General features: G+C 32.7%; 1 protein-coding gene across 2 annotated transcripts in view; it reads right to left on the bottom strand.

Moving 5' to 3' along the window:
- The window catches only part of LOC143066998 (26S proteasome non-ATPase regulatory subunit 1-like), a 189,071-nt gene that overhangs the window by 116,154 nt on the left and 50,812 nt on the right, over positions 1-22,105 (bottom strand). The window contains exons 20-21 of one of the 2 annotated variants that reach the window (XM_076239920.1): positions 18,013-18,228; positions 14,380-14,444 (exon numbers count right to left, since the gene is read on the bottom strand). In XM_076239920.1, coding sequence (XP_076096035.1) covers positions 14,380-14,444; positions 18,013-18,228 — 281 coding nt within the window. Of the gene's footprint in view, positions 1-14,343; positions 14,445-18,012; positions 18,229-22,105 lie in introns of both variants that reach the window. The other variant, XM_076239919.1, reaches the window with a different exon arrangement.

The following is a 22,105-nucleotide window of genomic DNA, read 5'->3' on the forward strand; positions in this document are numbered from 1 at the left end:
TAAATATAGGTTCTGTAGTTGATTATAAAAAATAAATGAATAAAAGAATAAGAATGTGGTTGAGAAGACAAATACCTCTCCCCCCTTTCCCCTTCAAGCTGTGGAATTTTCAAAGTTATATAGGAATAAAGTTTAGAAGTAAGAGTACAGAAATGAAATACAAGTGACCTCCCCAAAGTTGTCTTTCTTCACATGGGTTCACAAAAGGGCAACCTTGAATCAGGAAAATACAATATTACTACTGTCCCTAGATTCTACACCAAGTTTGTGTAAGGAGGTGCATGTTACCTTACCCTATTTTCTAACGTTTAGAAGCCTTTCGTTTCCGTAAAATATTTGCTAATAATTAAACATCTCCTGTAGGCCTTATTTTAAGAGCAGTAATTTATCAAAACTTAGAAAGGTCCGGCTCACACATTTTGATCAATTCATGTAAAACTGTAATAATATTTCAATATCATGCAGGCTTGCAGCTATCTCTTAACTACTTAGAGATTTCAACTATAAAATGCTTGAGTCATAGTAATATACATAGAAAATTAAATTTAGACATATTTATGACTATTTTCTATGATACCATGTCTTTTGATCTGTTGAATAATATTTCCTGATAAATAAAATGAATAAAACCAGTAAATAAAGAAGTAATTTTAAAACAAATTTTAACCAGTGGTAGTTAAATTAATACACTTATATTATATTTGAATTTACAAGATTAATTTGAAATAAAATATGAAATTTACAATCCATACTGATAAGTTTACAATTTTATATTAAACATATAATACAACAAATATTTTGAGAAACATTTTAATTACATTTTTATATCATTTATTTGATTAAATAATCTAGATGGTGTTTAGTTTCAGGTTTCTTGTCAGCACACCATTTTTGTTAAACAAGAAAATATATAAGCTTGACTAATCCTTATACAGACACTGACAACAATCTGACAATGGTGTGTCAAGCAGAAGTAATATTATTTCACAATAAATTGTCCACCAGACTTCTTTTCTCTTAGTTATTAGAGGTTTTAGATTCCAGCAAATTAATCAGTGCAGTCAAGGGAAGTTTCAATTGACAATATCTTTCTTCATTTAAGGGCTATTCACCCTGCAAGGATTATTTCCCTGCCATGAGTTTCTGGAGCTATTCAATCCCTAGGGACTATTTCCTTGCAGTGTGTCAATTTTTCTGGGCTATACAACTTGCAGGTATTGTTTAATGAACTGATTGATGCTCTTTGGGTTTTAAACCTGCAGGGACTATTTCCATGCAGTGCTTTCTGAAAGTATTCAACCTGCAGGGACTATTTCCATGCAGTGAGTCAAGCTTTCTGAGGGTATTCTTATGCAATGCATCAAATATTTTTGGTTACAGTGACTTAGTTCAATACAATACATCTGTTTTCAAACATGTCCATTTATGTCAAATAAACTGAAGCTTGTTTGTTAACTGGACAAATGTTTAAAAAGCAAATGTGTGGTATTGTCAGCTTTTACTCCAATGGGAATCCTTACAAATAAAAATTTATATAGATTAAAGAGTTGAATACTATGTGATGTTCTGTTGATAACTTGTTTACAAAGACTTGTCTTCACAAATAAATGTTGTTTATATCCCATGATATGATTGGTTTCTAGTGTACATGATTGTCAAGGATATAATAGCATATACGTTAGGCCAGCTTTGTCTTAATAAATGCTGAGATATTGTTTTTCTATCATCTTAATGATCATAATAAATTCAATACTCTTTGGAAATGTTTATTTGGATACAGGTAAAAATCTCAAAGTGACCATCTCAAGGTGGACATCCAGAGTGGAGGTAAAGTGATCATTTCCAAGTAGATATATTTGAGGGTGCTACGTTTCTACCTTTCTAACATTTAATGCATATCTGCTGGGATTTTCCTAAGTATTGCATTAAAAGTGTTCAAAGAAACTTACAGTATTGTTTTACTAGGGCCATATTGTTAAAACTTAAACCTCTATTTCAAACATAACTTGATAATCTCACAATAATGCATGCTATGCATATAATAAAACTTATTGTGTTTTATACTGGTTTGAATGTTCAGTGTAAATTGGTTAAAAGTTAAATTTTAACATGAACGGTAAGGTTATTCCGTACTTCAATATCAATGATCAGTCGATTAAATGCAATAGGGTACTTATCTTCCAGCTTAAGGTCCTATTATTATACAGACAATTAAATATCAGGACTATTACTATTGTTGATTTCTTATAATAATACCTTCATTAACTAAGTACTAATGGTAAGTAGTATAAGTCTAGACAAAACAACAGTATAACAGAACAATCATACTTATCGGTAGTATAAGTTTAAACAAAACAATCATACTTATCGGTAGTATAAGTTTAAACAAAACAATCATACTTATCGGTAGTATAAGTTTAAACAAAACAATCATACTTATCGGTAGTATAAGTTTAAACAAAACAATCATACTTATCGGTAGTATAAGTTTAAACAGAACAATCATACTCATCGGTAGTATAAGTTTAAACAAAACAATCCTAGTCTTTCATCTACAATGTTTGATGGAAGCACAAGGGTACTGAGACTTACAATGTTTGATGGAAGAACAAGGGTACTGAGACTTACAATGTTTGATGGAAGCACAAGGGTACTGAGACTTACATTGATTGATTGGTGTTTAACACCACATTCATAAAAAACAATAATTTAAAAAATAACCATCAGAGAAAGCCACCAAAAAAAATAATTCTGAAAATAATTAGAAAAATTCTTATCCGATTTTAATAACATGGTATAAAATATTGTTTGTACCAATGGTCCATCTGACCTAATGTTAGTTATTAGCAGTCAGTAACAACCAAGAACAGCGGACTATCTAACCTCTAGATAATTACATTGTATAACAGATTGTTTGATAGACCTAAACAATACTAAAGGTCATATATCCTGACATCTTGTTAGTTCAGCCAGTCTAATCGGTATTTCTAAGGATAGGAGGTTAAACCAATTGTACCTTAAGAAACAATAGACAATTGGATTTCCTGAAGAAGTTACACTTCCATAAAATAAGTTCACTGCAAAGGACTTCAAAAAAATAGTCTTGGTGCAGTTTTTGGTGTCTTTTTCAATACATTGTAATTGTTTGACACATATTATCAAGCTCTTACTAATAATACTGATTTTTCATAAATTTTAGTAAAAATCTAAGTCTGATTGTCCAAGTCACTAAGATTAGAAGACTAAGTCTGACTGTATATACACTCTAATGAAGGTCTGCATGTCCAAGCACTAACATTTTGTGACATTTGGTCACAATCAGTATTCTAAACGAATCTCCATTAGATGTTACAATAAAAACATGGGTGTGTCAATATCATATGTTATGTAATATTATAACAGGGTTTATCATCTCCATTTAATTTATGATTCATAAAACATTTATTCTTTTTGAAACGAGATTCAGCATCTATTTCATTATCAACATCTGAATATTAACTCTGAATACCATCAATGTGTGTGTTGACCTTGACAGCATGCAGTTATTGATAATTGACATGAAGCCACCTGTCAGAATCTATCATGCTCGTTTGCACAATATGCACATCCTCCTACAGTATGTGTCAATCACCAGCCTTCATTATATATTTTACAGAATAGAACCATTAATATTGTTTAATATCAAACGTTAAGTATGATAACATGAACATATGGTACCAATTTAAGTATGCAGGAAACATGCCTCTGGAATAATCTTCAAATTTTAAACAAAAAATAGGCAAAACAAAACAGTTAAATGAAATACCATTCCTAAAATCACTTCATTCAAAGTCTATTAGAACCCAGTTGCATCACTGAAGTGGGCCATAGGACCATAGCATCCTGTATTTTGGGAACAACTTCTAGATCATACTGGTCTCAGATTCTATGGCCTATGAAATATATTGTTGTTCCTCAACCTTTATCTTTAGAGGAGGAATTATTACCATTGATATCTATTTCTTATTTTTTCCATCAATAAAATCAATTATAACCAAATTTTGTCACATTTTACATGTTATAAATATCAATTACATGCAGACACTTAACAGTAAGAGATAATTGTGTGATTTCTCTTTCCTTATTTGTATATAATGATTGGTAAGACAATTACATTAGCACCCCAAACCTTCATCAATGGGAAAATATTATCATTACCCAATTCACCTTTAAAAGTCTCAGATCCGATTAACCTTCCCTGTCAATTCTTCTTTGCTATATAATGACGTCAATTCTAGTCTTAAAAACACTTGTCCAAATGCAACGTTGATTGCATTTGACTTTAAGGATATAAATTGTCACAGGATTGATGCTCAAAGCTGCCCTCTTTCCATAAAATCTACGTCATTTACTTCAAATTACATATTGTGTAGAAGTTTTTCAAGAAGACTGACTTCATTGTTATTCAAGATACTGCCAACCTTGTCTGTTTGTTAGCATTCTTTTTCAATTTTATTTGGAAACCAATTATTAGAGTTTCCAGTGTTATAATAGAGAACCACTGACAGGATTTTAATGATGGTACATAAAAAATTTCTTCCAATAAATGAAAATGTCATCCAATTTAAAACATCAATGAGAGAGTTTAGAATTTGTATTCGGTCCAAAAACATCAAATGAAACATGCAAAAATATATGTTTGGCATTTGCTTTTATTATAATTCAAAATAATATGCAGTATTTAATCTTTTTTAAATTGTCACCATTAATAAAAATTTTCAATCAATGCATATTTCCTGAAATAAAAGTACTTTTTATTGTGTAGCACAGGAATAGTTTCATGAGAAAAATGATTAACTGATTTGGTCCCTGGTGTTACATCAGCAATCATTTTAAACTTTCTTACTTTATGAATACTTCTCTAAAATACTTGTGTTTTAAAAAAAAAAGAGAAAATTAATGACAGTGATATTCAGAAATATTTTTTATCATTTCTCCTTGCACATTATCTTTTAAAAACAGCCACAGAAGATATATAACAGGCAATTAAATGTCAAAAAGATGGAGAAAAATTTTGGCAGTACCTTGTTAAAAAAGGAACACACAAATTGCAATTATATATGCCAAACCTTACAAAAAATCTGTGACATTATTCATTCATTGTTCTGGTACATATGAAGTCCACATAGTTTGTGCCAATTTTTTGACTTTGTACTAAATTTCATAGTTCAGTTCCTCAAAAGAGAATAACAGGAATTCCAAATGTCTTTTTAATCACAAATTCAAATATATTTGACTTCCATTTCTAATCTGTCAAATGTGTATTCCCATGGATGCACACTAACTGCAGCATATCAAAGGAAATCTGTACATGCACATTTTTAAAGGAGACTTTAAATCTTATCAAACTAAAGTGTAAATCAATTAGATCATTTTTAAATGTCATCTTTGTTTTATGATCTTATAATGTTTGCACCTGTCCCAAGTCAGGAATCTGATGTACAGTAGTTGTCGTTTGTTTATGTAATTTTTACGTGTTTCTCGTTTTTTTATTTTATATAAATTAGACCGTTGGTTTTCCCGTTTGAATGGTTTTACACTAGTAATTTTGGGGCCCTTTAAAGCTTGTTGTTCGGTGTGAGCCAAGGCTCCGTGTTTAAGGCCATACATTGACCTATAATGGTTTACTTTTTTTAAATTGTTATTTGGATGGAGAGTTGTCTCATTTGCACTCACACCACATCTTCCTATATTTAATTAGTCCTTGTCTTACAAACTTATTCTATAATATATATAATCTTAAATAATTTAAATTATATACCGAAAGAGGTATATAATTTTAATTTTCAATTCTATGATCCTAAATTTAAATTCTAAATTTTATGATTTTTTAATAGATATCATTAAAATAAGTTTATTTTTCTAATTTATTCTTTTTCAGAAGGAATAACAGAAAAACAAGTTAATAAATGAAATTGAATCTGAGTACATCTGACAGTTTAAAGCTTTAATTAGAAATCTTGTTCAAAAGTTTTCATCCTATAGAAAAACTTTCAATCTTACGCTGGAGTGCATCAAGAAAATGTCAATACATGTAATTCAATTTAAGTTGGTTTCCCTCCCCTCTCTTATTCTGATCAATTTACAAAAAGAATTGTAACTTGTCATCAACCCTAAACTCATATTTCAGATGACATCATACATGCAACAATTGATAGCAACATTATAACAAATCTCTTTTTCATTTTGACAGATCGGAAAGATAACTGAAACCTTATAGTTTCCTGTGCATGTACTTTGTGTGAGATTTATCATGTGGTCTTGGTTCTAATATCTTTATGGTTTCCAATGATTACTTTTCTATGATACAATACCTCAGGTTAGTCTACAACCTCTTACTCATTGAAAATGTGAATAGAAAATGACTTTTCTATTACATAACAATATAAATCATTTAGCTAGTATGTTTTGAGAATTGCTATGTTGCTATTTTTCTGTCAGGACAAAACAATCTAATGTAATAGTTTCTTTGTCAAGTCCAACTTTATATAAGAAAAGTTAGTAAAGTGTGTAATCCCATATCTATCTTTTATCCATAGTAATTACTGATGCTTTATGCTATTCATCACCAATCTGTCTGCATGTTATTCTTACATGAGCAATTAAATCTTAAAAACATTCCCTTCAATAAGTATAACATCAGACTAACGAGTCATGTGATGTGTAGTGTTAAATGTATAATAGACCATTTTCATAAACACCAACTTTCACTACCAAGTGTAAAATTTTTCGACAGGTTATATACTATGTGTTAGGAAATTCCCGTACTTGGGCAAGTAAGAGCAACTAAAAGGAGTAAAATCTAGCTTACAAAAAAAAAAAAAAAAAAAAAAAAAAAAAAAATCTAGCTTACAATCGGTGCAACTAAAAGGAGTAAAATCTAGCTTACGATCGGTGCAACTAAAAGGAGTAAAATCTAGCTTACAATCGGTGCAACTAAAAGGAGTAAAATCTAGCTTACAATCGGTGCAACTTAAAGGAGTAAAATCTAGCTTAGAATTGGTGCATCTAAAAGGAGTAAAATCTATCTTACAATCGGTGCAACTAAAAGGAGTAAAATCTAGCTTACAATCGGTGCAACTAAAAGGAGTAAAATCTATCTTACAATCGGTGCATCTAAAAGGAGTAAAATCTAGCTTACAATTGGTGCATCTAACAGGAGTAAAATCTAGCTTACAATCGGTGTAACTCAAAGGAGTAAAATCTAGCTTACAATCGGTGCAATTAGGAAATAAAACCAGTGTGTTGTGTTTTCTATAGCACAACAAAATCATTGAAAAACTGTTAATTCTTTTATCAAAATTACAGATTGTAATTCTGATTTGGAGTCAAAAGTTGGTAATATGATAAAAAAGTCTATCGATTTGAAGGATAAAAACCCTTTACATAATTTCTTTGTTAAAATAAAAAATTAAAATTTTGTTTCAACAATATTTTCCTTACATTAAAAAAATTATTTTTCATTAATTTTGTTGTCTTTATGTAAACCAATACCCAAATGCACAGCAACCCTTCATTTATATACAAAAAACAATTACATTTGTTAGAAATTTTCTATTTATAAACATAAAATCTTACAGATTGTGGTTGACACATTTCTTGATGATTTATTTTGTACAAGGTTTCACTCTAAGGATATGTTCTTGAGTTTGTGTTTTAGTGACAGAAAAGCAATCTTGGCTTATATCCTTTATACCTAAAATGCTAAAAGTAGCCTAAGGTAGAGATTTAGAATTTGTTAATAAGATTTTCTATAGATTTACATTCCCCTCCAGAAAAATGCAACACCAACAAGATAATAGAATTATACAGTATCTTAAAATGCTTTGATAGAATGTCGGTTGGATTATTATTTATTAAGAATTATAAAAAAATCTTCATTTCTTTTTTTTAAGTAAATAAGTGAAAAAAGGTCAAAAATGGATTAAAACTCTTTTATAAGAAGCCTGAACATGCACATTTTCACTTGAAATCTTATTTAAACTAGTTAAATATGAAAATGACAATAGTTATGCAGCACATAAAAGATTTCCTTGCTGTCTTTGTCAATATCTTATTGGTTCTCAATCAGACGAAGCATTATCGTATATTGTCATACAATCATTATACATATTGTCTGAGTAGTCAAGTGTAATTGATTCCGGAGAATAAACGCTTTTTTTATTGTCACATTTCCTAACCAGTATATAAAGATCCTCGGAGGAAACAGATGGTTTTCCTACATTAAAACAAAGATCAATTTCTAAGATGAAGATGACATTCTAGTCATGATCATTTCTGAAACCTTACGTCAGTTTATGTGTTCCAACCTTAAACCTACACATATTGGATACTATATTGATAATGCCTGTACTTCGTTTTATTGTGTGTGAAAAATTCACCCACTTGATCATTTCTGCATTAGTTGTTTATAAACTAAACATTCAAGTTTTACAAACATGAATAGGTACTTATTATTTCATACATGCAGTTTAAAATGTATTTCTTCTTCACTCAGTAAATAAAATGTAGATGTTTTAAAGGAACAAAATTGAGAATGGAAATGGGGAACTTGTTAAAGAGACAACAACTCCACCAAAGAGCATAAAACAGCCAAAGGCTACCAATGGGAAATGCAGCGAGAAATCATGCATCTAGATGCAGGACTCAGCTACAAATATTTCCTAACACTTTAATTTTGAAACAATTCGGTGTCTAAAACTACACACTTTTCCAGGAAAATTAATTTGTTCATCGTGTTTTGATGTTAACTTCCAACATGTTGCATGAAGAAATGAATTTGTTCTGTGTCTTACTATTTGATTATAAAATGTGGGATACAAGATATAACTATATTAAACTCATTCAAAACCTCATAATATACTACTATTATGTTATGTAACCTTTATATCAAAATATATTTACTGTGTAGAAAACAAACTTTAGTTTGTCTAAAAATTAAGCGTACACACACTCCTGGGATTTTATTTTTCTGTCAGCCCTTCTATCTGTTACAATTTTAACTGAGTTAACTGGTCAGAACTAGTAGAGATATCATTCACCAATTTATAAACATTATTCCTCATTCAAAGCTTTTAACAAAGAAAATTTATGAATCTGTATCAAGAGAAAGGCATAACTGGAGATACTAACATAATTTCCGCAGATTTGAAGAATTTATAAGGTCCAGTCTGTCAAGCAGCATCTAATTAAAGGCAAATGTAAAAAATCCTTTTTGACAACATTTTATCATATTTTTCAGAAGTGTAAAGTCATTATTTGCTATATACTGTGGTGCCGCTTGTGTATACATAGAAGAACCAGTCCATATCTTACAGTATGCCTAACAATACCTCTGGACGACTGACGTCACGAGGATTCTCTTCTACTTCCGCTTTGTATTGAACACATGTATTATTATATTATTGCTGTCTGTTGACTTATATATTCACCAGATTACAGAGATCTACAGATATTAAAGGTATTCTGTTTATTACACATACACTTTACTTATTTGTACCATATTGGCACAACATTGGCGTCGTACGACAAAGAACGAATTATTTTTAGCAAGTGAGGCGGACTCCACGAGGGCGCCTTTGCAGATTTGAAAACTTTTGATGCTTCATTTTTTTGTAAATTTATTACGTAAGCATTACAATAAATTTACTTCATATTGATTGTAGATTAAATTGCATCAAATTTTTACAGTTTATCACGTATGAAATCTTCATATTTGATATTTTTCATCAGATAATACTAGGAGCTTCCGGTTATAGCCATTAGGTCCTTCTTCACGGAAGTCACTTGTCTGCATTACTACATTGCGCAGACGCAAACCGGAAACGGTCTTGATTTCAGTAACTTAGTTTCGTACATTATTTTACACTGAATTTAGACTGATATTTTATATTAAAGAAGGTGTATACACTCATAAATATTTATGAACAAAATCTTATACACCGTATAATAAAGTACAGTGTGTCAGCTGAGTCTCTGTTCCAGTTCTGCCCTATTTTGTTGCCTGCATTTTTGAAATTGTAAAAGTAGTAGCTTTTATATAAAAGCTGCATTGTTTATGTCTTGAATCGCATATAAAAGTTGTGATTTTGAGATTTATTTGCCTTGAGTAATTACTCAGTGCATATCATATTGTTTTGAGTTGCAGAATATTTCAATTTGAAATATTTTATTGCAATTTGAGAATAAAATTGTGATATTCTATTAACAAATTAAAGGACAAAATGGCAGGAATTGGGGATGATAATGAACTTAGTCAGAAGGAAAACCTTGATGAGTTGACACAGGTAGAGATATTAAACAAAGAACAAATAGCTGACAACACTCTAACTGAACACAAAAACAACATACCATTAGAGCAGCTTTACCAAGAATTTAAGGAAGAGAGAAAGGCAAACGAAAAAAGAGCTGCTGAGATTGATAGCAGGGTTAAACAAAGCGAGGAACGCATTAACCAAATATTCAATGGTTTGTTGAATTTTAAAGCAGAACAAAAGGAAGCAATGAAAACTTGCTCAGAAAATATTGGAGCAATATCCCAGCAAGTCCAACAGTCGGAACATAGAATTGACCGGAAGATAGATGACAACGCTAAGCATTTAGAAGAATTAACATCTGAAAAGTTTAATGCCTTAGCAAGAAAGTTGGACAAAATGGATCCATCGGAGGAGGCGAGTACAGTCCAATTTAAGAGTGCCTTTGAGCAAACAGGATCATTTCAAGAGATGACATCAGTGGTTAGTGATTTGGTTACCAAGAGGAACAAAGAAGTCAAACTCCCACCTATGGATACCCCAGTGAAACAAAAAGTTGAACCCAGTCAATATATTGCCAGGACACAATTAATGCAAAATAAGCCTCCTGCTTTTGGCTTCTCAACAAGCAGTTCAATTGACCATACAACTACACTGCCTGAATCCAAAGCAGGTGTACTTCCACTTTCAAGTGCCAAAGGTAATGTGTTAGGGCCCTCGGCACTACACAACACAGTGTTGTTTCCACAGCCTCATGGCAACGACATGCTAGAAAGTGTTGGTACTGAGAAGGAAACTTATCACATGCAAGGTTCGCTGTCACTACCTAGTAGCAAGGGTAACGTGCCAGGGCCCTCGGCTCTGCACGGGACTACCTCAGGTATGCTAACACAGCCTCCATTCAAAGGCACAGATGGAGCATACACAGAATATAGACCCACATATTATACTACTCCAGCAATGGTTCCTTTAACATCGTCCTATGTTGGTACACCATATGTAGCTCAAGGTACACATGTTAGTAGTACACCATTACACATAAAACCAGCTGCAAGTAGCGAGTCACATGCAGCTTCCTTGGTGCTGAATAGACCAGCAATGTACGCTAATATGGAATCAATAGTACAACAACCCCCATTCGCGTTCATGACCCCTGTGATGACTACAGACCAGTCACCAAAGCAAATTGATAAAAGAAGGTCAAGATCGCGCATTAAAAAGGAACAGAAACGAAGCCATAGCTCTTCCTCAGATTCCTCTCTTGATAGGGAGTACTCAAGATGGCATGACAATTCTGGGGCTAGGGACAGAAGCAGAAGTCCTCAGCTTCCGAAGATGCAAGTCTTTACAGGAAGAGGATCCCTTAATTGGGAAGCATTTGTTTATCAATTTGAAAGGACTGCAGGCCGAAGACAGTGGGAGGATCGGAAGAAGGTTTGCAGACTGTTAGACTGTTTAGCAGATGTAGCATTAGAATATGCCCGCAAAGTTAATATCAGTGATGATTACAAGGCGCTACGAAAAGCCCTTAAGCAACGTTTTAGCCGAAAGGATGAACCAGTTTCAGCAAGACGTCAGTTACAGTATTTAAGGCAACAGGACAGTGAAACCCTGGAAGAGTTTGCCGAACGTGTCCATTTTATAGCCATGGACGGATACAATAAATGTGACAACTCGGTTATTGATCAAATCGGTACAGAGGCATTTCTCAGAGGTTGCAAAGATAAGGAATCTGCCCGTCACGTAATAGAAGGAAATCCAGAGTCTATCAACAAGGCATTGAAACATATGAAAACGTCTATTGCAAACCAAAAAGCTATATATGGGTCAAGAAGTCTGAATTTTGCCCATCGACAAATTTCATTTGCTAGCAGTATCAATAACTTGACTGACATAGTACATGTCGATCACAGCCCATTGGAGGATGAAGTACAAAACTTGACAGAGCTTGTGTCTAAATTATCAGATGTAATGCTTTCCTCAGATCAATCTGCGTCTAGAAGATCCCCAAAGTTCAATGTATATCGAACAATTACACCCCCACAAATTCAAAGGTCATATAGTCCTTCACAGCAACGATCACCATCACCAGGACCAAACTATAAGAATTCAGGATACTCCAGACAACAGTCTCCGTTATCCAATGGCAGTGTTAAGCATAGCCCTAATCCATCAGCTGAGTCTTTAAACATCAGCGGGAAGAGTGGGTAGGTCAACGCTCGACCCTTAATTATGATGGCCAAAATGAAATGACAAATGACATATCAGAACAGAGGCCCACGGCCTCGTCTGATGTTGTTAGAAGTCGTGTTTTGACAGGAAGGGTTACATCGTTAGATCCAAATGAAAGTATAATTGTGAAGAATGCATCGACAATAACACTGATGAACAATACATTAAGGCCAGCAGAGATAGGCTATGAAACTGTTACAGTGATATTTGGCTTAAGCAAGAAACTGGTTATTAGCCAAGTTGGAATGAAAACACCCCTGAATATTGATAGAATACATATATATTTGTGCATGACATTACTGCTGTCACGCTGTGAGGTTGAGTTTTCCTGGCACATGTACCTATGGGACATAACAGTCACTCAGAGATGCAATCTGGGGCCTTTGGCCCCGTTTGCATGTTTATTTATATAGGAACATTTATTGTATGGACTTTGTAAATATATTTGTTTTTACCAGGACGGTACTGCAATTTGTAAAAACGTTAATTGATTGTATTTATATTCTGCTACTTGTGAATCTGCTTGAATGTTCAAGGATGTTTCTAGTGGCATCCTGCACTTTGGGGTGCAAATGTAGAGGGTAATGTACTTATGTTTTCGGTAGTGTTTTATCTTGTTTTTTAGGTTTATTTTATAGTTTAAATATGTGACTGATTCTACATGAAGGGGACGAATGTGGTGCCGCTTGTGTATACATAGAAGAACCAGTCCATATCTTACAGTATGCCTAACAATACCTCTGGACGACTGACGTCACGAGGATTCTCTTCTACTTCCGCTTTGTATTGAACACATGTATTATTATATTATTGCTGTCTGTTGACTTATATATTCACCAGATTACAGAGATCTACAGATATTAAAGGTATTCTGTTTATTACACATACACTTTACTTATTTGTACCATATCGGCACAACAATACTACCATAGGACTGGACTCACTGGAAACAACTAATTTAAACTTTCATACCTATAAAGGTTTATTTCTATCTTACCTGTAAAGAAAGAGTTGTTTGTGTTTATCTACTCCTGAGTATAGACTTCAATTTTACAGGCTTACAAATTTTTGATATTGAAGGTGAAATTACCCAAATGACAAATATTAAGATTTGCTAAAATTATTGTAAAATACTTATGGTCATATTTTGTATTATATGTTGGTGAATACAACAGAGATTCTTGTCTAACCTACTTTTCATGCATCTAGATATGTGTAAAGCATTACATTGATGCTCCACTAACCTGAATAATAAGACATTACATTGATGCTCCACTAACCTGAATAATAAGACATTACATCGATGCTCCACTAACCTGAATAATAAGACATTACATCGATGCTCCACTAACCTGAATAATAAGACATTACATCGATGCTCCACTAACCTGAATAATAAGACATTACATCGATGCTCCACTAACCTGAATAATAAGACATTACATCGATGCTCCACTAACCTGAATAATAAGACATTACATCGATGCTCCACTAACCTGAATAATAAGACATTACATCGATGCTCCACTAACCTGAATAATAAGACATTACATCATGCTCCACTAACCTGAATAATAAGACATTACATCGATGCTCCACTAACCTGAATAATAAGACATTACATTGATGCTCCCCTAACCTGAATAATAAGACATTACATCGATGCTCCACTAACCTGAATAATAAGACATTACATTGATGCTCCACTAACCTGAATAATAAGACATTACATTGATGCTCCACTAACCTGAATAATAAGACATTACATTGATGCTCCACTAACCTGAATAATAAGACATTACATTGATGCTCCACTAACCTGAATAATAAGACATTACATTGATGCTCCACTAACCTGAATAATAAGAATCCAAGGGAGGTTACTGCTATTCTTCTCACATCATCATTCACATCACTGACCTAAATAATAATATTCTTTTACATATTTCACTTTACATAAAAAAAACACTTTTATAATGATAACAACCTGTTTTTGTAAATATAACCAAATAAAACTAGAGGCTCTAAAGAGCCTGTGTTGCTCACCTTGGTCTATGTGACTATTAAACAAAGGAAGCAGATGGATTCATGACAAAATTGTATTTTGGTGATGGTGATGTGTTTGTACATCTTACTTTACTATACATCCTTGCTGCTTACAATTATCTCTATCTATAATGAACTTGGCCCAGTAGTTTCAGTGGAAAATGTTAGTAAAAATTTACAAATTTTATAAAAATTGTTGAAAATTGACTATAAAGGACAATAACTCCTTAGGGGGTCAATTGACCATTTCGGTCATGTTGACTTATTTGTAAATCTTACTTTGCTGAACATTATTGCTGTTTACAGTTTATCTCTATCTATAATAATATTCAAGACAATAACCAAAAACAGCAAAATTTCCTTAAAATTACCAATTCAGGGGCAGCAACCCAACAACGGGTTGTCCGATTCATCTGAAAATTTCGGGGCAGATAGATCTTGACCTGATAAACAATTTAACCCCATGCTTAATTTGCTCTAAACGCTTTGGTTTTTGAGTTATAAGCCAAAAACTGCATTTTACCCCTATGTTCTATTTTTAGCCATGGCGGCCATCTTGGTTGGATGGCCGGGTCATCGGACACATTTTTTAAACTAGATACCCCAAAGATGATTGTGGATAAGTTTGGATTAATTTGGCCCAGTAGTTTCAGAGGAGAAGATTTTTGTAAAAGATTACTAAGATTTACGAAAAATGGTTAAAAATTGACTATAAAGGGCAATAACTCCTATATGGGTCAACTGACCATTTCGGTCATGTTCACTTATTTGTAAATCTTACTTTGTTGAACATAATTGCTGTTTACAATTTATTTCTATCTATAATAATTTTCAAGATAATAACCAAAAACAGTAAAATTTCCTTAAAATTACCAATTCAGGGGCAGGAACCCAACAACGGGTTGTCCGATTTATCTGAAAATTTTAAGGCAGATAGATCTTGACCTGATTAACAATTTTACCAATGTCAGATTTGCTCTAAACGCTTTGGTTTTTGAGTAATAAGCCAAAAACTGCATTTTACCCCTATGTTCTATTTTTAGCCATGGCGGCCGTCTTGGTTCGATGGCCGGTTCATCGGACACAATTTTTAAACTAGATACCCCAAAGATGATTGTGGATAAGTTTGGATTAATTTGGCCCAGTAGTTTCAGAGGAGAAGATTTTTGTAAAAGATTACTAAGATTTACGAAAAATGGTTAAAAATTGACTATAAAGGGCAATAACTCCTAAAGGGGTCAACTGACCATTTCGGTCATGTTGACTTATTTGTAAATCTTACTTTGCTGAACATAATGGCTGTTTACAGTTTATTTCTATCTATAATAATATACAAGATAATAACCAAAAACAGCAAAATTTCCTTAAAATTACCAATTCAGGGGCAGCAACCCAACAACAGATTGTCATATTCATCTGAAAATTTCAGGGTAGATAGATCTAGACCTGATAAACAATTTTACCAAATGTCAGATTTGCTCTAAATGCTTTGGTTTTTAAGTTATAAGCCAAAAACTGCATTTTACCCCTATGTTCTATTTTTAGCCGTGGCGGCCATCTTGGTTGGTTGGCCGGGTCACCGGACACATTTTTTAAACTAGATACCCCAAAGATGATTGTGGCCAAGTTTGTATTAATTTGGCCCAGTAGTTTCAGAGGAGAAGATTTTTGTAAAAGATTACTAAGATTTACGAAAAGTGGTTAAAAATTGACTATAAAGGTCAATAACTCCTAAAGGGTCAACTGACCATTTTGGTCATGTTGACTTATTTGTAAATCTTACTTTGCTGAACATTATTGCTGTTTACAGTTTATCTCTATCTATAATAATATTCAAGATAATAACCAAAAACAGCAAAAATTCCCTAAAATTACCAATTCAGGGGCAGCAACCCAACAATGGGTTGTCGGATTCATCTGAAAATTTCAGGGCAGATAGATCTTGACCTGATAAACAATTTTACCAAATGTCAGATTTGCTCTAAATGCTTTGGTTTTTGAGTTATAAGCCAAAAACTGCATTTTACCCCTATGTTCTATTTTTAGCCATGGCGGCCATCTTGGTTGGTTGGCCAGGTCACGCCACACATTTTTTAAACTAGATACCCCAATGATGATTGTGGTCAAGTTTAGTTTAATTTGGCCTAGTAGTTTCAGAGGAGAAGATTTTTGTAAAAGTTAACGACGACGGACGACGACGAACGACGGACGACAAGTGATGAGAAAAGCTCACTTGGCCCTTTGGGCCAGGTGAGCTAAAAAGAAAAGCTGAGTTTGAATATAAAATTGTCAAACAAATTACTAATCATTGTTCTTCATTTCTTGGTCAAATAGGCTTGAAGGTACTGACTGACGACTAGACCTTCACAATAGGCTTGAAGGTACTGACTGACAACTAGACCTTCAAATAGGCTTGAAGGTACTGACTTTAGACTAGACCTTCACAATAGGCTTGAAGGTACTGACTTTAGACTAGACCTTCAAATAGGCTTGAAGGTACTGACTTTAGACTAGACCTTCAAATAGGCTTGAAGGTACTGACTTTAGACTAGACCTTCAAATAGGCTTGAAGGTACTGACTTTAGACTAGACCTTCAAATAGGCTTGAAGGTACTGACTTTAGACTAGACCTTCAAATAGGCTTGAAGGTACTGACTTTAGACTAGACCTTCAAATAGGCTTGAAAGTACTGACTTTAGACTAGACCTTCAAATAGGCTTGAAGGTACTGACTTTAGACTAGACCTTCAAATAGGCTTGAAGGTACTGACTTTAGACTAGACCTTCAAATAGGCTTGAAGGTACTGACTTCAGACTAGACCTTCAAATAGGCTTGAAGGTACTGACTTTAGAATAGACCTTCACAATATATTATATTATGCAATTGATTTTCAAAGACATTTTTTTATATAGTATATAGTCTTGTGTAAATAATTTATATAAATGAATGAATGAATGAATGAATTTATTTATTTGCAAAAAGCATTTACATGCTATGGCAATCAAAACATATATTACATATATATGACACAATAATAAACAGCAGAAAACAACACATCATACAAAGTTAAGTAAGAATTTGACATCTCATTTATCCATGCTGCCTTAATATAATTACATAATTTTATAGTTACAGTTTTATTGACAGCTTTTAACAATTGATCCAGTTTATAAATATTTGGCCAAGAACAAAAGTATTTTGGTAAATAATGTGACCTTACAGGTCTGTATACAGGACAAACTAAAACAAAATGATATTATTATTATATGTGTATTCATAATAAATATAACCATCAAACTGGAAATTTCCTCTTATGTATACTTGACTTTGACACTGTTGCTACTGAGTAAATGCTCTTTAATAGCATAAATGTGTGCCCTGTTGCTAATGTTCTAATGAGTAAATACTCTTGAAATATTTAAATGTCATCAATGGTACTTACTGCTACATGTAAAAGTTTTCTGATGGCTTGGTTACTAGCTGAACCACAATACGCCATGGCGACAGTAAACATGCCAGACCATCGAAGGATAGGATCTTTGTCACGACATAGGGACTCTATCAGAGCATCAGCCTCTTCTAAACGTTCGTACATAGTTAAAGAGATACCAACAGCCAAACCTCGTAATATCTTTTCATGCTGGGTCTCCTTAGCATACTGTAAAAGACAATAATGAATTAATTTATTTAGTTGATGCAGTTTCATAAAATTTGAATAAGGCAACCTTAATTAAAAGTGTGGAAACAAAAATGGTTCAGAAGGGCATACAGAAAGACAGCAGTAAAAAGTAACACTTAATGCCCCAGTTGACTATGGAGGAGACATAAATATGATATAAAATTCCAACCATATTTAACCTTGGCATGAGTAACATGACAGGTGACACTTGAGGACCAGATTCTGCTCACCCTTCAAGAGATCACTGATCACTGTTGAAGGCTGTACAGTGACCTATAGTTGTTTATTTCTGTGTCATTTGGTCTCCTTTGGAAAGTTGTCTCATTGACAATCATACCATATCTTCTTTTTTATATTTTTTGTTCTGGACTATTTTGATATATTTTACAATTTCAAAATAAGTAAAGACAACCCCCAGAGCGACAATTTCCAGGTATCCTGTAATTAGATTATTAATTCTGTACTAGTCTCTTTGACTAGCGATATGAATAACAGAAATATTAGTTACAGAGAGATATAAATCCAATGACACAAGAAACTGACATCTTTGTCTTTATCTATAGAATACCATCCTAACCATATGTCAACTTCTATATTTTCCTGAAGTCTAGCCAATTGTGATTTAGCTTAAAAGCCACTATCAAATACATACTGTCAGTAAAGAATAAGATAAAGACATCCACTGAATATGTTTATGACTTGGGACAAACATGGATGGAGTAAGGCAGTTATTTTAGTGACACAGGTTTCAAATCTAACACTGGTTTTTATAAAATTCATCAAATATATTTGTAATCATATTTTTACAAAATAAAACTAATGTTTTACATTGTATTTTCGGGGCCTTTTATAGTTGACTTTGTGGTATGGGCTTTGTGCATTGTTGAAGACCGTACAGTGACCTATAGTTATTAATTTCTGTGCCATTTTGTTCTCTTGAGGAGAGGTGTCTCATTGGTAATCATACCACATCTTCATTTTTTAAAATAAAAAAATTGATTATAAGATATTTTTATTAGTTCTAAGTTAATCACAACATTTATGTGACAAAATGTGTCTGTAAAATAGAAAACTAGACAGGGTGATGCAAGATGTTGTTATCAAGTACAATTCCTTAGACACCTGCTCTTTAGTATACTCAAGGGAACATCACTATAATCTATAACTAGGATTAGTCTTACTTTTACAAAGAAAATATAGTAACATTAATATTATTTGCATGTTAACATGTAATTTAACTTTGATAAATGAAGATTCAGATTTTATAATGGATTGTAGGAAACTGAAGAGTAATTCAATCCAAATAATTTTCCTTTAATTTTTCATTTTGTATTATGTAAGAATGCAATGTTTCCCTAATAACTTGAACAAGTGTTTTAATAAAAAAAGTTGATTCCTATTGATTTACTTTTCAGAAATGTTATCATGACTAGTGACAACATTGGGATGATGGTGATGTTTTATCTGAATGTTACATGGAGGTTAGTCCTCTAGTAAGTTAGAAGGATGACAGCAAGGTGTAATTAAGAGTAAGGGATGGGTTTTTTTTTTATAAATTTGTTGATGATGCATGCACGAGGGTTGATGATAATTTACGTTTTTAAGTTAGCTGATGATTCATGTGTGAGAATGAATGTCTATGATTGATTAAGTTTGTGTGAGAATGAATGTCTATGATTGATTAAGTTAGTTGATGATCCATGTGTGAGAATGAATGTCTAGGATTGATTAAGTTAGTTGATGATTCATGTGTGAAAATGAATGGCTATGATTGATTAAGTTAGTTGATGATCCATGTGTGAGAATGAATGGCTTTGATTGATTAAGTTAGTTGATGATCCATGTGTGAGAATGAATGGCTATGATTGAGTAAGTTTGGTGATGATTCGTGTTTGGATGTTGATGGTGATGTTTGCTTAAAGTTTGTTGATGATTCATGTTTGGATGTTGATGGTGATAGTTGTTTAAAATTTGGTGATGATGCATATTTGATGGCTGATGCTGATGTTTGTTTAAAGTTTGGTGATAATTCATACTTGATAATTGATGGTGATGTTTTGTTTAAAGATTAGTGATTTTTGTTTACAGTTTTGTGAGGATACATGTTTAAGGGTTGATGGTGATGTTCGTTTAACTTGGTGATGATTCATTCTTGAATGTTGATGGTGATGTTTATCTAAAATTTTGCTAATAGAGCAGGCTTGAGGATTGATGGTTTGTCTAAAACTTGTTGGTAAAGCAGGCTTGAGGATTGATGGTTTGTCTAAAACTTATTGGTAAAGCAGGCTTGAGGATTGATGGTTTGTCTAAAATTTATTGATAAAGTAGGCTTGAAGGCTGATAGGGATGTATGTTTAAAGTTAATGATGATTAATACTTGAATATGATGTTTGCTTAAAGTTTTGTGATGATTCATGCTTGAAGGTTGATGGTAATTTTTGTTTAACATTTGGTGATGATGAATTTTTAAGGATGGATGGTGATGTTTATTTTCAATTTTGGTGATGATGCATATTTGAGGGTTGATGGTGATTTTTGTTAAACGTTTGGTGATGATAAATGTTTGTAGGTTGATGGTGATACTTGTTTAAAGTTTGGTGATGATACATATTTCAGGATTGAAGCTGTTGTTTGTTTAACATTTGGTGGTGATACATGCCAAAAGGTGATGGTTGTTTAAAGTTTGGTGATGATGCATATTTCAGGATTGAAGCTGTTGTTTGTTTAACGTTTGCTGGTGATACATGCCAAAAGGTGATGGTTGTTTAAAGTTGGGTGATGATGCATATTTCAGGATTGAAGCTGTTGTTTGTTTAACGTTTGGTGGTGATACATGCCAAAAGGTGATTGTTGTTTAAAGTTTGGTGATAATGCATATTTCAGGATTGAAGCTGTTGCTTGTTTAATGTTTGGTGGTGATACATGTTAAAAGGTGATTGTTGTTTAAAGTTTGGTGATGATGCATGTTTGAGAATTGATAGTGATTTTTGTTTGAGGGATTTACAGCTGATTTTGGATTAAATAGTTCCCAATTCTTGTTTTTCTTTATTGTCAAATAAGATACAAATTCTCATTTATAGTTATAATTAAATCTATTACTAAGTATCAATGTTTTTATCATACATAAAGAGTTTTAGTGGAAAGAAATGTTTCATTTGATAAATTGTGGTATTTGATTTGACAAGTAGCAGAATGGTTTTCACAAGAAACACAGTCATCTGTTGACAATAAATACATTACAAGTGACAGGAAATCTTGTGCTATCTGAGACTCTCCTAGCAACACTCTTCTGTCCAACATCTAATAGGGTATTGATTATTTATAACTCCTAATAAATTAACTTGATAAACAACACATTTCTTGAGACTTAATTTAAACATTTACTATTATAAATGGTCATTTATATAGTTAGTTTACCATCACTAATGTCAGCGAACTCGTACAAACAGGCTAAGCACATGTCATGGAATGCTAACCAGTAAGGATAGGTCGACAAATTGTAATCAGTTTAACTTACACCAAAATAACATCAAACTAGTAGTTTATACAAGGAATGAAGCCAATAAAATGAAGTTTATTTTAGTTTAGATGGACATAAAATAGGATTCTAAGGATTTAAATAAATAAGTGGTAAAGGTTAATAATTAAAAAACAACTATGAATAAGAAATTTGATGCTACATAACATGTAACCAAAACATGTAAACAAAATGTGTTTATATTGACAACAGAAATTGGATAACAACTTTAGTAACACTCAGCTAATTATGTGTAGTCTCAATGTGATGGCAAAATAATCCAAACAATGTTTACAGATATTTGTTAGTTTGTCATCACTTTCTTCACATGACACTACC

The sequence above is a fragment of the Mytilus galloprovincialis genome, chromosome 3, assembly GCF_965363235.1.
Source record: "Mytilus galloprovincialis chromosome 3, xbMytGall1.hap1.1, whole genome shotgun sequence".
Classification (NCBI taxonomy): domain Eukaryota; kingdom Metazoa; phylum Mollusca; class Bivalvia; order Mytilida; family Mytilidae; genus Mytilus; species Mytilus galloprovincialis.